General features: G+C 41.9%; 1 protein-coding gene across 1 annotated transcript in view; it reads right to left on the reverse strand.

Moving 5' to 3' along the window:
- CUL3 (cullin 3) overlaps window positions 1-17,014 on the reverse strand; it is a 96,235-nt gene that overhangs the window by 40,269 nt on the left and 38,952 nt on the right. Inside the window, exon 3 of the mRNA XM_006276482.4 lies at window positions 8,893-9,006. Coding sequence (XP_006276544.1) covers window positions 8,893-9,006 — 114 coding nt within the window. The remainder of the gene's footprint in view (window positions 1-8,892; window positions 9,007-17,014) is intronic.

Genomic DNA, 17,014 nt, shown 5'->3' on the forward strand with positions numbered 1-17,014 from the left:
CAAAAGCAGTACAATCAATTTACATGCATTATAAGATACAGTATAGCTAAACATCTGAATTTCAATGACAGAACTTGGAATGCGTCTTGTATGCTAGTACTGCTTTTATAAAACAACTACAAGTCACAGAACCATGCTACCCTAAAATGGACCCATATTGAATTCAGATTGATGCCAAGTAAGTGGAGGGCACTGATAAACAAAAACAATAAAATGTTCTTTTAAAGCAGCCATAATTCAAACCTACTAAAATACTTTATTTTCAGATAGATTTTCAGCAGCAAATCAGATGCTATAACATGACTCTACAGCACCCATTTTTTCCAAAGAGTGAACATTAGTATAAGACTGCAAGTATACTACCTGGGCACTATACCTTTCTAAAAAGATATTATTAAATAAAAACCAGATGCATTTGAAATACAACATTAAAGTGGTAACACTTAAATGACAGAGGAAAGGTTCTCACTACAATGTCTGCTTGCCCACAAGAAACATACGTGTATTTTTTCCTCAATTGTTAAGTTTACAATCTTCATGTTTTATTATAACCTTTTGCACTACTTTTCAGGTTTTGTCTTGTTTTGTTTTTTTTTTTTTTTAAGATGAAAGAGATTGATCTCACGTGTTTATCTGCTTTACTGTACAGCTAACAAGGATGTCAGTTGCAATGATAGTTTTATAATATGCATGCAGTTCCACTAAAACTGGAGCAGATTCATTATATTTTAAAACTGTGGTTTTGAGTTAAAACCTGACATGATTTACTGACCGTCGTTTGAACTAACCCAGAAAGTATTTAAACAATTATTGCTAAATACAGTATTTATATGCGATGTAACATTGGTAGCTTCTTCCCAAGCACACCTGAAACAGTGATAGATAGAAAGAGGTAATGTTTGCTGAATTTTTAACCACGCTACAGCTAATGTTTATTGGAAGACTGAAGTCATATGCTGCCACCTAAAGGTCCATTTTAGCTTTATGTAGCATCAAAAAATACCTTTTCCAGTGGATACGCTCTGTCAATGTAAAAAAGAAAAGAAAAGGACAAATCTCTAAAACTGAAGTACCTTGCCCTCACATACAAACTTTTTACTACTCTGAAAGAAAAATAGACAGGCAGTAACTTTAACTTTTTAAGGGATAGCTCCATATAATCCAGCCTTTCATATTAGACGATAAGCTTCACTTATTAGTGTTCTCAGGAAAGGGAGGCAGGCTTTTGCAGGTCTTTAAAAGAAAATTGTTGATCCACTTAGTTCAATAAATTCTTAAAACATACATTTACATTTTTTTTTAATTTAAAAAGGACACAAGTACTACCTTCAGTACTGCTACTATTGGAAGCAAAACTATTGTCTTGTAGAAATCAAACAGATAGAAATCTATTAGGTTCTCACTGACAAGGGAAAGGCTATTGAAAAAGAGGAAGATAAGTCATGTGGACTCTGCTGAACAGCTTTTAGTATTAAGAAGTCAAATACTGCATTGAGAAGTTTCACAAAATAACACAAGTGCTAATTAGTACTATGCAAATTTATTACCTAGATTCAACTGGACATTCAAATTTCTTTTTGGCACTTTTGTTCCATATACATCTGAAAGAAAGGCATCAACCCTTACTAATGCATACAAATTAGAGGTAGCTGTCTCTCTCGTCTCAAGGTTAAATGGAGATGGCAAGACAAGACAAACTGAACACTTACCTGATCTTTCACACTGCATTAGCACCTAATGACTGCACTCAAGAAGCAAAGTATTGCTGATCTGTGTACATTCTGTATATAATAAAAAAAGAATCTGTATTCCCAATAAGCTTGCAACTGAAGCACCTATCACTCTCAAGTAATCATACCAATGATACAGCCATTGTTGGTATAAAATTCATCATGGGGACTTTTTCTAGACATTGAAGACTGGTAGCTAATTCAGTGAACTTCATAGTGTAAGCTATTTTTTAGTCACGTCACCTAAAGGATCACAGATTCTTAGTCTAAAGCCAAAATAAATTATTAGGTTCAGCCCACTTGCTTATCACAGGGCCAACATATCACCCTGTAGTTAACTTCTGGGGTGCACCCAAGAACTTAATTTGACAAAGGTACTTTTTCAAAAGAAGGCAGTTTAATCTGAAGGTGTCAAGAGAAGAATTCACCAATGCCCTCAGCAGTTCAGTCCAGCAATTTGTGCCTTATTTCTTCTCTGAATGCATCTAGCTTCAGCTAACAGCCACTGGCCCTTCCTATACCTTTCATCAGTAGATTAAAGAATCATTCATTACTCTCCTGTGAAGATTCTTCTCTACTGTAATTAACTCATCCCTCAGTCTTCTTTTTGAGAAGATAAGGAGGTTGAGATCCTTAAGGATCTCCACATAAGGGTAAGCATGCTACACGTTTGTAAGCCAGTGGTTCCCAACTTTTTAAACAGCGGGCCGGAAGTGACTGCAGACCAGCCAGTCACTTCTGGACTTCCGGTCTGACAGCCAACCTTTCTACGGACTGTCAGCCAACCCTTCACAGCCCAGGGGTTGGGAACCTCTGATGTTGGCAACCAGACCTGTAAGCTCCTCACTAAACAGCTACATTTCACATGGACCATTTCCCACCAAAACAAGTCTTAATTATTTTCCTGGCATTGTATTAGTTATTAACTATCAGTCTAAGATTGCCTTTGCTGAGTGAGCTTCAAAAGGAAGAAAGAATACTAATACTAAGTATCAAGAAAAGCTAAACAAACAGTACTAGCATTAACAAAATAAGCAACAGCTGAAGAAGCTGACAACATGCAAAACATCATGCAAATGGACAGGAAGAGGGAAGAAGTGACAAGAAAAATGATGAGAGAGCAGAGCATATGGTGCTTCCTGTTCTACAGTTTAAACCGGTGGTGCCCAACCTTCCAGCTGTGCAGGCCAGATGAGTGATGTGGGGTCACAAAATGAGCCTGAGTCCACATAGGGTCAGTAAATGGGGTCTGTCCACAGGTGTCATTCTGTGCACTGGCTTAATCTTACGCGCCCAAATGCAGCCATAGAACAACTCCATGTGCTACGACAGGGCGATATTATTCAGCGGACATGATTCCCCCACTGGTCCAGAAATTGGCAGCGCGGGAGTGACCACTTTAAAGAAATTTGGTTTTCCCATGGCTGCACTGTTTTGTAGTTGATGGATTTTTCTCTCTAAAGCTGTTAATACTGCACAGTTCCCAAGCATTACTAAATCTGAATCATATACAAGTAAAATGAACTTACTGTTGACCAGTGCAATGTAGTACCACATTTACCCAATCAGCATGGGGAAAAAAAGCCCCTCATTTGATGATCGTATACAAGGAAAGATAACAGTCTACCATTAAACTGCTGTCAAAAAACATGGGCTCAGAAACAGAAAGCGACTAGGAAGTTTATTAAAATGCAGCCACTACTAAGCATGCCTATAAAACATACGACCCACAAGGGGTAAACATGCTGATAGGAACCTACAATAAGGACAGATTGGTGCAGTCCATCTGAATGAGACATAATAGTGCCCAGTGTATGCAGTCCCCCTCAGTGCTGACACTTAAGTCATGGTGAGCCACTACATGGGATATATTTCAACTTCCTCTTCTCTCCCATAGCTAAGCTGTACCTTTGCCCCCGGCCCCCCCCTATTTCCAGTACTTCCTGTTTCTTAGCCAGCCCTAAATGGCTGGAAAATATCACAAAGCAGGGCCCCAAACAGTTCAACGAGAATCCCTCTGTTGCCCCATCTCAGCCTGCTGCATATGACGAATGTGGCCCTGCCCTCCACAAGGTAGAGCTAGACGAGGCTGCCCTGCACCTCATCTGCATTTACATTTTGGAGGATCCTGGGAGGATCACAACAAAAACATCCAGTTCCAGTTATGAGTGCTGCTTAAAACTATGTTTATGGAGTACCCATGCTAAAACTACAGCAGTTTCAAAAAAGGTAAACTGCATCAGTTCTGCCCAAACTAAGCCTCTGGGTACCTGTTGTAATTTGCTTATATAAAAGTTTTGACCCTCCCTTTGAAAAAGTTGGGAGTAGAAGGGCAGAGAGCAAGGAGACCCCCCAAATTTATTTTCCCTGTTGTAGCAGAGGGAGGGGGACAAATTCAAGGCAAACTTCCAATAGCTAGATTCTATACCTTGAAAATTATGACAAATTTATAAATCTTCTATATAGAATCTAATTATTGGGGGCAGTCGTCTTATATTCAGAGTCATCTTAGTTTTGAGTAATTACGTCTGCATCTGAACAAAAGCTCATTGCTAAAGCTTTTAACTTTTAGTAGCTCCTGAGCCAACTAGATCATCTTTGTAGCTTCAAACTATCATCCATCTTGGTTTTATTGCATCAACTGATTGGCTGACCTGCTGTAGCACATGTTAAATTAAATTGATAACCAGGCAAAGCACTTGTTTAATCAACCAAACATGTTGACCAAGTAGGGGATAATAACCCATCTTGTCTTATTGCATAGAATTTTATGTTGAACTAGAATCCTTTCAGCTTGCATTATAGCAGCTTTAGTAAGCAGTCAGCTGTGTTAACTTTCAGTCAGGCCATATTAGCATAAGTAAGAGTCAGGGCAGTAGGGTAAAAAGAACTAAGTCACATGCGAAAGAAACATCTTGAAAAGGCTAGCCAGTCCTAGGACATCAAATCTTGATTAAGGGTTCATGTCAGTGCATTCTAGCTGACCAACAGGATGGCATACGAGCACCTCCTCTCTGACCATATTTGTTGAAGTTTCTATCAAATAATGTAGCAAGCCTTTGCTTGAGGAGGGGGAATAAAAAGGGGCTCAGTGCTCTGAGATGCGTTCCTCTGGCATCCTTTGCTGAGGTTCTCACCTGAAGGTGTAATGAAGATCCAATGCCTCTTAGAACTTAAGTCTGAATTTGGGCAAGACTTCCCTAACAGTCTAGCAAACTTAGTAATTCTTAAAATTTTAAGACTAAGCTGTAAGACTTCATATTTCTGTTTGAATCATAGAAGGATATCTAGATACATACTGTGCTGTTATTTATTTGCTAGCAATATTAATAATTGGAAATCCTAAAGTTTACTTTTACATGTACTTGACTGAAAAACTGATTTTACGTAAGAACAGGAACTATCAAGATAGAACACCAGGCCTCCAAATCTACTGTAGGGGTCAACAACTAGCAGGTATTGCACAGGGTGTAATTTCAGATGCATGTGAAAAATTACACTGATTGTTACATCTACAGATATCACACAGATTGACATTTCCTTATTCTGTCAAAAAACTGGTATTCCTATCTTATTATGAACTGCATGTAACAGCAAGAGATCAATCTTTTTGCTCTCTTATCCAATTAGTAATCTATGCCTTAGAGTAAAAGCTTTTCTGTTACTCCTGATCACAAGACACAAAATTTGAGAGTGATCTTTGATTTCAGCTGATCTGTGCAGACTTATTCTCCTTAAATTTACTGATACGCGTTAGTGAATCTTGATATAATCTATATTAAATTAATACCCAAAGTGAATATGATACATTCCTTTTATCTCTATATTTGGGTCCCACCTTTTGGCACTCTGGTTCTTTCATTCTTGCTAATCTACTGTAGGTAGAGACAGAATGGTCCAGCAGAATGTTGGACGAAGCTTCAAGTGTATTATTTACACTAGGCATGCAATGCACCTTTGTCTCAAAGCCTAACCTGCAAAATGAAAATTATTCTTTCCCAGCTAATTTGCAGATGGGCTGAGTATTAATATTTGCACAGAATCTTGGAAATATAAAGTACAACATACTGCTATTCATTCTCTGACTAATACCAGGGGCTGACCTGGTATTTCACTACTGTTTTTGTTTTGTTTTTTAAACAATAGCTGCTTAAAGTTTTATTATAGAATTAAAGCTCCATACACCAAAATATGATAAGACTTTCAGGAACTGATTAGTCATAACTTTTGTTCACTTGTAGAAGCATCTGTACTCATCCTCACTAGAACTGTTATTCTAAATATTGGCCCATTGGCCCAGCCTACTGAAACTCACCACTAAAACATGAATGTTCAATACTATTACAAATTTTAAATGAGAACTGGAATTTCTTCCTGGTTGGGGCTTAACAGTTTTGTAATCATTACTGCAAAAAGCACTTCCTTAAAAAGCAAACATTACTAAAAAATAAATCTTGTAAGCAGGTTAGCAGTACTGACCAGAAAAATCAATATAAACGACAAAATTCAAACCTTCACACAGTTTTGGAACATACATTGTTGCACACATTACAGAAGCAGCAGACATTTTGGAAAGGAAATTCTGTTGTACCCAAAAGAATATTAGGCACTTTAGATATTCAATATCAAATTTTCTGCACTGACCAGTGTCAAGCTTAAATGCTGAATTAAAAAGTTACTTAAAATGAAAGTGTTTTCAGTCTCCTACTCTCCATTCAATACTTTTTAGTCAGCTAAATTAAAAAGGTTATCACTAGTAAGGCAAAAAGCAGTTGACCCAAGTACCCACCTCTAGTCCAGCACCGTCTGCTGACAAACTATGCCAGTGGTCTCCAACCTTTTTATGGTGAAGATTGCTTTTTGTAAGTAAAGGGCACCCCAGGATTTACTGCCCCGCCCTGCCTCCCCGACCCCCAAATGAGCCGCCTGGCCTCTGATCCCAGTCACCCAGCCTGGCCCAGGCAGCAGGGGGCATGGCTCAGCCCAGCCACATGCGTTCTGTCGCTCCCAATCGTGGAGCTTCTGAAAGACTGAGATCGACTCTCAGAGGCTCCATAAATAGACCAGTCGATTGAGATTGACTGGCTGGTGACCAATGAACTATGCCATTTTCCAAAAGCATGTTTTACCTCTTCACCAAGAAGTCAAACTTCTTTCCTGGGAGTTCAAACACAAGCCTTCTACTAAGACCTTAGCTACTGACTAACTGAAACAGACTACTCTACAAATCCAAAAAGGCCTCTATTATCCAAATTAAAAGATCATCTTTGTTAGCTAGTGGATACAGAAGATTCCTTAGGATAGCCTCCTATCAGATGGTTTCAATATGTTCACATATGTATTCTAATGGCCCTGTCCCTGTTCCACAGCAAAAGAATGTATTGAAGTTGGGCTGGGCTCAGCATTATCCAAAATAAGACTTAACACTTTGCTTAATTACAACCTATTTTCTTTAAACTCAGCTAGCACATGAAGGCTAGAGACAGACATTACACATAAACTGGTTTACGTGATCAGAAACCGGTTTAAACCTGTAACAGAAGAGATGTTCAGTGCACGTAAACCAGTTTTAAAAATGGCTGAAACTGGTTTGATATAAACTTGGTTGAATGTAGTATCAGAATACTGATACTTAAATGATTTGGGTCAAACTGGTTTATGCAATGCCTGTCCCAGGCTCCTTACTCGTTTAAGTTAAATCAGACTTCTCTAGCATCCCAGTTGCTTTGCAACTCTGGGTGGGACTCTGCTCACTGCTCCAGCCCAGCAGGACTGCCCCTCCCCTCTCCTCCCTGGCTGGAGCTCTGGCAGATACTGCAGGTACAGCAGCATCTGCCTGGCTTCCTCCTACTCCCCTCCCTCTTACCCTCCCATGCTCCCTCCTTCTCTGCCATACATAGACACCTCAGTATTAGCTAGCATACCACACGCTGGCTGCGGTCTGTACTGTGGGAAACTAGGCAGACAGGACAGTACTGCTTAGGGCTTTTTGGAGCTAATCAGCAGGTGGCTGGTAATGTCCCTCCAATCCTTCTTTGGAAAAAGTTGTTTAAGAAGAGCTTGAAATAATGAGAAATCCTTTTGTTTTGCTGATAGGGTGATAAATGCTCCCTGCTGTACAACTAAATCCCTGATTGGCCCCATTGCTGACCCGGAAGGGGATAGACCCCTCCCATATCAAACCATTCTGCCAGGGCCTGGCCACACCCCGCCCTCTCAGCTCAGCGCTATGGAAGGGAAGGGAGGGCTGCTCTAGTGCTCCCCCCACACCAGCTTCTAGCCTAAGCCACTGCAGGCATGTTCCCGCATTTTTTTTTTTAGTCCAGAGGGAATGTCTGTAGGGTTACAAGCTGATTCAGCCTAGGCAGGTTAGACTAACCTGCAAAGATTGAATCAATTCAGCCTCAGGTTTTCTGAATGTCTATCCCTAGCCATATAGTCAGAGGAGACTTGACTACATGGAAAATGTGAAAAGAGAACCACCGTCAGGTTTTGTGTTATAGGGAAACATTAAACACAGCAAAAAGTCAAATCAGAATAATGCTTGTGTCCTCCTCTAACTTTGAGATAATTGGATTAGATTACCAAAGTCTGAAAAGGTGTATTTTTGACAATTTCTAAACCACTCAGTTACAAAGCCAAACTTAGAGATGATAAAGACATGATTTCATAGTGGATTCTGGCTGCAGCGCAACCTTAGATGTACGTTGAGTGCTAACACCTACCAAGTAACAAGCAGCAGTTACATAAAAAGTTGAAAATATCATGCAACATCTTAGGATAGGATACTAGACTACCTATGAAAAAGAAATATTCTTCTCTTTGGCACTGAGAAAAAAACAAATCAGAACTGACTGCTTAGCTACACACAAAAATAAGCCAGGTATGTTAAAACAATTACATTTTCTTTTGTTTGGCTTTGGAAAGCCTTTTCACTCCAGAAGCACAGGGTGACAGCAAAACACATTTTCAATCATTTCTCTTCTGCCACTGTCTTCTCTATAAAGGTTTTAATAGTTTATCATTGAGATCAAGTATTTATCTTAAAAAGCAGAGTACTGCTCATGTTTTATTTATCACCCTCTAAACAGCCCCTGTGATGTACAAGAAATGAGTAGTTTACCTTATGCATGGCAAAAAATATAATACTGCAGTTACGCACCATATACATCAGAATGTCTCTAATCATCACCATAGCTGTCTGATGATCATTCCATGCTTGGTTTAGTGTTTGAAGAAAGTTGTTATTCAATGAATTTAGCACATCTTCTCGCACCTGTAACAGAACAGAAAGATACTGGCATATTACCTATCAGTTCTTGCTATTTAGCTTGAGGTCTCAAAAGTTCCATTTCAAATCTAAAGTTCCCTGCTCTCTACATATCTGCTGTGCCACTATCTCAAGTATCCCAGATACTAAGAGCTAGACATTTGTTGAGTTTAAAGAAGATCAGTAGAGATAGATTCTCAGTGCCATTGCTAGAATCAGATCTGAGATTACTAACAGTATCTGCGTCCAAGATATTGTCCGAATTCTCAGAGTAAGAATAAAGTAACTTATTTTTTCTAGCAAGTATTTTTCTTTTATTTATTTCTGAACTGACACTTATTTAATGTCAGAACTAAGTGACTATCATTGGATATATACCTGTACTTTGTTCTGTTGATATTCACTGCAAACAAAATTAAGTAACTGTTTCATTTCTGCAAGATTAATCCTTAATACAAATAAAAACTATGCAAGTACACTTTAGACCAATTATTCAACTATTTACTAAATACAAGAAAAATAAAAAGGAAAATTTTCTAACCCAAGACATTGAGACATAAAACATTACTAGTTAATGTATAAAAGACACTTATTGCCAACAGAAACATGTTAATGTGGATCAACCCAAAACACCAGAAAATGCTCTAAAATATTACTTTTGAAAACAAGTTTAGATGGAACAACCAACTTGGCAAATCTAGAAGGGCAGGATGAGGAGATACCGGGGAAGGTCAGATAGCAGGGACTGGCAAAAAAAAATTGAAAAGAGCATTCTACGAGTAAGAGAGGCTACCTTAGACCAAAGCTTTGCAGTCATGTATCCCAGTGATTAGCTTGCAGCCAAATGGGATACTGAGAGCTGTTGATCTGCAGCTTTTACTTCGAAGGATAAGTTTTCTCTGATCAGGTGATGCTTATTGCTAGTCTTGTCCAGCTGATCATAGTGGCACCTTTTGAAATAAACAATGCAGCAAACTGGAGCATATCAATGGTCCCACACTGCTGTTTGTTGCAGCTATGTGTCCACCCAGTTCACAAACCTTTATTTTGATGGGGGAGGTTGGAACTGTATCTTATTTATTGTAGCAGGGATCTTACACAAAGAAACCACAGGCCAGGCTCTCTCACTGGTCTTTTGGGTCCCCCCCCATTTACTAGTACAACTTTGCAGTGTTTGGGTATTTAAATGCCAAATAAAAACTTACCAGTCCAACACCACAAATTCCTCCATGGGTTTATCCATGGTATGATGCACTGGAAGTATACCTCCTCCTTTAAGATATCGTTTCTGCCCTTTCCTCTAGTCCAGCTGTCAGCAATCTTTTTGGACTGGGAGCTGGAGTGACCCAGTTTGGGTCAGTGATGGCTAGGCAGATGCAGAGCTGCCCCCACCAGAACCAATGGTTCTGTGGGCTAGATGCACTCCACAGATCATAGGTTGTTGATCCCTGGTTCAGCTCTATTACTAGTCAGAATCCTCTCCTTCCCTAAAAAGAAAGCTAGTCTGTGTTGGGAGATGGTCAAGTACCCCTTATCTATAGGCTAGCAATTAAAATCCAGCTCTATACACAGCTTCAAGTAAAAATCATAAGAAATGCTAAACTGAAAACCGGAAGAGGTGTTAAGTATATGGACAGTCCCTGGCCAAATTACATGTTTTATAATGTATTACTAATTATCCATAAAGTAACGCAATCTGTAAACTAGTTAGAGTTGTTTTTATACCCTGTAGGCATTTTGCATTTCCCCCCCTCTTTTTTCCTTATAAAAGCAACTATACTCCATAAATAGCATGCCTATTCCTCCTTAATAAAAACAGAGACCAAAAGCCTTTGGACAGGGAAGTAAAAAAGAAACACTGCCAGGAGAACTACATAATTAAAAATTAACACGTTTTTATTTTTAAAATGCTGGCTTTACTGGCTCATACACAGGCAATAAAGGCACTGAATTTCCCTGGCTAATGTTAGTATTTGTATATTCCAAGTGTGTATAACAACTGCTGAAGATTTCATGTAGTTACTTTATTTGGGAACAGTCTGAAGACTCAAAAGAACTTCAGGTTTAAGCTTAATATTTAAACCCTTTTCCAAATAATTACCTTCTTGTAGCATCAAGATTGGGAGCATATTCAGTATCCGTCACTGAATATGTTTTCCTGTAGTTTTCCCCCCTCCCCCCATATTACACTAGAGATAAAGTTGCTGGAACAAAAAGGCCCTGCTAGGACAAACTTCTTGTTATTTTTGTTAAATAACTCTCTCTTTTTCTTTCTCCCATAACACCTTTTATTCTCAGGTGCGACTGTTTAATCAGCTTGGTGATCTAAGGTCTGGGGCAGAGGGGTCCAAGGACCCAAAGATATTGGCTCCTAGTCTAACAGTCTAGATAAACGAGTGCGCTTTAAATCCCAACAACACTCGCTTCAAACTGAGGGAAGTACTTCATGAAGACATTTGTCTTGGGTGCGAATACACTGATAACTGCACTCTGAAAACCAGGATTAGCATCTTGCAAGAATAGCCATATGAAACTGAATCACATGTACACCGTTTTTTTTAAAATGAAAGACCAATAATTAAACAGTTTTATTCAACAGCTAGATGTTCCCAGTTATGGGAAGATAGTAATATGCCATCAGAAAAGTCTGTATTTCCTGTTAACTAAGGATTTGGAATGTTTCTAAAAGTACAGCTCATATAAAGATGGTTTTAAGAGTGCAAAAAAGATGATCTAAATCTTTCCACCTTAAGTAGTAATAAATACTACTACTTCCCCTTAAGGCCACCATAATTTTGAATCACAGCACAGGAATCTGTAGTCACTTTATAGCCCTGCTCACCATATAACACAAATCAATGGCTTGGAGTTATATTATTTCATCTACCATGACCAGGGGCTTGTCTACACAGATATTTTACACATGCTTATATTATGAAGACTTTGACAAACTTTTGGAACAGGAAAGACCCATGCTTTGTCTTGGATGGCCAATGGACAAGAAATCTCCTGTCATAATTATCTGCTTAACATGCCCAAGTATGGCAGCCCCCATACAGGTAGCCCTGAACACCCAGCCAACACCCCTAACTAAAATTAAGCTGATAGCAATACTGTAGAAGTCAGCAAAAATATCACTACAATAAATTGCTAATACGGCATCTTTTGATCGAAACCTGATTTTTTAATTATTACCAGTGTTGTACATTGCCACATTGGACAAATGTGAGCTAGACCCCTTTGCAAGTTTTATCCTCTCTTCTTCCGAGTTCCTACACATGCTCAAAATGCAGCTATAGCTGACAGAAATGTAAGTTAGCTTCCCAGCTTTCCAGTGCAAACCCCTGCTGACCTCCACCCTTCACCAGACTGCCCCACCCCCAACATGTACATTTCCTCAGTTCTCTCTCCTGACCTCCTTACGAAGTCAACCACCTAGCCCACATGTGTGTTCAAAAAGGTGTCCTCCTCACTAGTCAGCTTGCCCATTTCCTTCCTGCCCCAATGCTAGCCCCATCCTGCAATGCCATGTGGTCACCAACCAACTGCATGAGATTAAAAAAATAATACTTTATTATGGAAATGAGCTTATTGACAGTGAAGCACCCAGTAGTTCTATTATACAGTACACAGCACATTTTAATCATGAAGGAAGTTAAGTCAGTACACCAGTGCATGTTTGTTACCAATACAAATCTTAGTGAGGCTTTTTTTTTTTTTTAAACTCTTAGGAAAACATTTACAAAGGTATAAAATAAACAAAAGACTTTAATGCATTTTTTCAGTCTATTAAAAACTACATTGTTGCAATAAGCAAACTAGGCATGGTATTTACAAGGCACTTTCAGGTATTTGGGGAGATAACTGCAAGTCCTTGTATGGTGGAGCAAGCTTTGAGCACATCTGCAGGGAATTTTAAATGGATTTTTAGACAAAAGTGCCTTAGTAAGGCTCTAATGTTGCAAGGCAGAGCTGGTTTTTCCCTGGTTTCCAAATAAGTAACTATACCATTCCAGCCACAGACAAGTAACTGACTGAAATAATGAACTAACAACCTTCGAAAGCAAATTCCATCAAGGCTGCTACTCACTTTGATCCTCCTCTTGCTTTGGCACACCAATGCTTGCACTACTGCCTCAGGGTTCACCAGCCCCACTTCTATAGCCTCTGGAGAGCTCCAGTCAGGAGTAATGGTTCATTTCTAGTACACAGCAGCTCCCATTCCGACAGCACAACAGCCCACTATGGGAACCGTGTTCCTTGAATTCCTCCAGCCCAGGTGAAACGCCAACTCCTAACACAGATTCCCAAGACATGGCCAAGAAGAAAGGCTAGTCACAGCAATTGTTGAGCCCTTCTGCAGTGAAAAGACAGTTCCAAGATCAGTGAACTGCTATGTTCCTTAGCCTTTAGTTTATACAGCTGTTGTTACCACATTAAAAAGGGGGGTTTTTTGTTTCGTTTTCTAATCTCATGCAAAGCAGGCCTTGGATTTGAGTTTATGCTTCCATCTGCCATTACTGTAGCAAGGAACTCAGAGTGCCTGTACATGAACATGAAGGCTGCTCTGATGCACTGTAAATAAAGCACGTCAATTAATTGAGTCTGCTGGAGCGTGGTTATTACTGCATTCCAGCCAGCCTCTTAGTCTTGCATATCAGAGGGCAGTAATCAATGGCTCTGTGTCTAGTTCGCAGCCGGTATCAAGTGGAGTGCCCCATATGTCAGTTGTGGGGCCAGTTTTTTTTTCAATGTCTTCATCAGTGACCTGGAAGATGGCATAGAGGGCACCCTCAGCAAGTTTGCAGATGACACCAAGTTGGGGGGAGTAGTAGATACACTGGAGGGTAGGACCAGGATTCAGAGTGACGTAGATGAATTGGAGGATTGGGCCAAAAGGAATCTTGTGAGGTTCAACAAGGACAAGTGCAAAGTCCTGCAATTAGGACAGAACAATCCCCTGGACCAGTACAGGCTGGGGAGTGAGTGGCTGGGCAGCAGCTCTGCAGAAAATGACTTGGGAAGTTACAGTGGACAATAAGCAGAATATGAGCCAGCAGTGTGCCCTTGCTTCCAAGAAGGCTAACAGCAAACTGGGATGCATTGGTAGGAGTGTTGCCAGCAGGTCAAGGGAAGTGATTATTCCCCTCTACTCACCACTGATGAGGCCACATCTGGAGTATTGTGTTCAGTTTTGGGCCCCCCACTACAGACAGGATGTGGAAAAATTGGACAGTCTCTAGCAGAGGGCAACAAAAATGATAAGGGGACTAGAATACATGACTTCTGAGGACAGGCCGAGGGAACTGGGCTTATTTAGTCTGCAGAAGAGAAGACTGAGAGGGGATTTAATAGCAGCCTTCAACTACCTGAAGGGAGGCTCAAAAGAGGGTGGAGCTACATTGTTGTCAATGGTGGCAGATGACAGAACAAGGAACAACTGTCTGAAGTTGCAGCAAGGGAAGTTTAGGTTAGATATTAGGAAGAATTTTCTCACCAGGTGGGTAGTAAAACACTGGAACAGGTTACCCAGAGAGGTGGTGGACTCTCCATCCTTGGAGGTTTTTAAGACCCGGATAGACAAAGCTTTGGCTGGGACCATCTACGTGGGGACGGTCTTGCATTGACCAAAGGGTTGGAACAAGATGGTCTCCTGAAGTCCCTTCCAACCTAATTTTCTATGTTTCTATGATCAGCGTCCCCACACTTGAGTGAGCTTTAGTTCAAGTGCCCCCGCTGCCATTTCTAAGTTTGGGGACACTGATACATGATGCTGAGGCACTTTAATTAGACCAGCTCTTGGAGGCGGAATAATTAAAGCACCTCCCCACCCCCCAGCCCCTAGAACACAAGTAAAAGTGAGGATTAGGCCAGGCACATAATCCAAAACTTCACATCCTTTCCACAAAATAGGCATGCAAAGCATCACTGTACTGTGTCCCTAAAGCAAGGCAATTATTTTGGCTGGAGGGCCGCTTAACGAGTTTTGGTGAGCTGTCAAGGGCTGCAAGGGTGGCCCCACCCCCTGGTCGTCATCTTGGAACTGGAGGTCCCACCCCCAACCTCTAAAGTTTGCCATTGGAAGTCCCTCTCCTTGCCCCTGGAAGTACTCCTTCTGGGAAGGGAGTTTGCCATCTTGGAACCCCCCCCCAACAAATTATATACTAAAAATCAAACATTTGTAATAATATTTTAAAATTTTATTTCAAAAACTTTTTTTGTCCTGATTTGTGTGCATTTGTGCTGTATATATAGACGTGATTGCATAATAGCTCAAAATGAAGACTTACTCTTGTATATTGTGTGGGGGGGGTATTGGGTTTGTGGAGAGCTGTATATGTATGTGGGGTGTGGGGGACACAGGGGGGTACGTGTGGGTGGGTATGGGGGGTTTGTGGGGATGTGTGTGTAGGTGGGTATGGGGTCTGTGGGACGCTATGGCATGTGTGGAGGGGTAGGGTGGCTAGGGGTGTGTATGTGGTGTGTGCGTGCAGCTGTAATCAGGGTGCCCCCCCAGGGGCATGCAGGTGCGAGTGTGGGGGAGGATATGTTTGTCAGATCTGTGGGAGGTGGGAGGAGGGAGGGGGGTCTCAAGATAATGTTGAGTATGCGTGGGAGCCCAAGCAAGCGCCCCCCTGAGCCGGTCAGCACCTGCCCCTGCCCCCAAACCGCAACAGCCCAGAGCCCGCGCACCCTGCGGCATCTCTCTCACCACTGCCAATAGCATGCAGCCCCAGCGCCACAATTTTTGGTGCAACTGCCTAGAGCACGCACCATACCAGACTGGCGTGCGGCTCCGTCACCTCTGCCTCTGGGCTCCCTGGGGCTGCTCCACACTGTCACTGCTGCCATGCAGGGCAGCCCAGAGGTGGCAGTGATGGAACCACAGGGCAGCCTGGGGTGGGACGGGCGCCGGGTGGCTGCACCTAAAACTTCCCAGCAGCAGCAAGGGGAGGAGCTGTTTCCCTCTTCCCCGCCCTATGCTGAGCACCAGTTCCTTTCTGGTGCTGCCACTGCCGCTGCCGTTCAACCCAGAGGGGCGAGCCCGGAGCCAGCACTGGGGCCCGGGCTCAGCAGTGGCAGTGCGAGAGAGAAATTGCTAGTCAGCGTGGGGCAAAAGCAACTCCTTCCCCTTGTCAGCATTTCCTGGTGCAGCCACCCAGAGCCTGTGCGGGGCTGCCCTGTGTCTGCTCTGCTTTGCCACCACTGCTCCATGGGGCAGCCAAGAAGCAGAAGTGATGCGGTGGAGAGGAAGGGCAGTCCAGCGTGGGCTCCAGGGAGCTACACTTCAATGTGCTGGCAGCGGTGAGGGGGAGGGGCCACTTTTGCCCCACACTGAGCAGTAGTTTCTTTCCTGCACTGCAGCAGCTCAGCCTGGGTGGGCAAGCCTGGAGCCAGTGCAGGGTGTACAGAATCAGGGCTGCAGGTGCTGGTACCTGCCACTACCGCGGGGCTAGGGACAGTGGTGGCAGCAGCCAGAAGGAGCCGACCCAGCCACGCTGCATGCCCAGGGGATGGCAGGATGCGCCACAGCAGAGCGGTGCCTCTAGGAGGTGGGACCAAGGAACCCACTGCAGGACGGACAAAGCCCTTCCATGGGCCAGATTTGGTCTGTGGGCTGTATTTTGCCCACACCTGCTCTAAAGAGAGATGGGGTTTCACTCAGTCTAGTCAGCGCATCCTGAAAGTCTGGTACCTCTGCTTTCCAGTGCACAGCAGGACTTCTCTTCTTCGCTCTTGCAGATCAAAGCATGTAGTTATAATTCAAAGCAGGTGTTGTTCAGCTGCATCAGGGTTTCTAGCTAGCTATTACCATTTACCCTCCAATTTCCCAAAGGAGAACTATTTAGTTAGATAGTAGCCAAACAATTCTTTTCTGCAGTCCAAACATCCAGTGAAAGGCTTCAGTGGCACTACTAGTACACCATAAGCAAGGCACTGAGAATAAGAATGCTGACACCACTGACATCCGCAGAATTACCTTTACTAGCAAATGGCCCTATCTGTATAAAAG

Source organism: Alligator mississippiensis, chromosome 7, assembly GCF_030867095.1.
Source record: "Alligator mississippiensis isolate rAllMis1 chromosome 7, rAllMis1, whole genome shotgun sequence".
NCBI lineage: Eukaryota > Metazoa > Chordata > Crocodylia > Alligatoridae > Alligator > Alligator mississippiensis.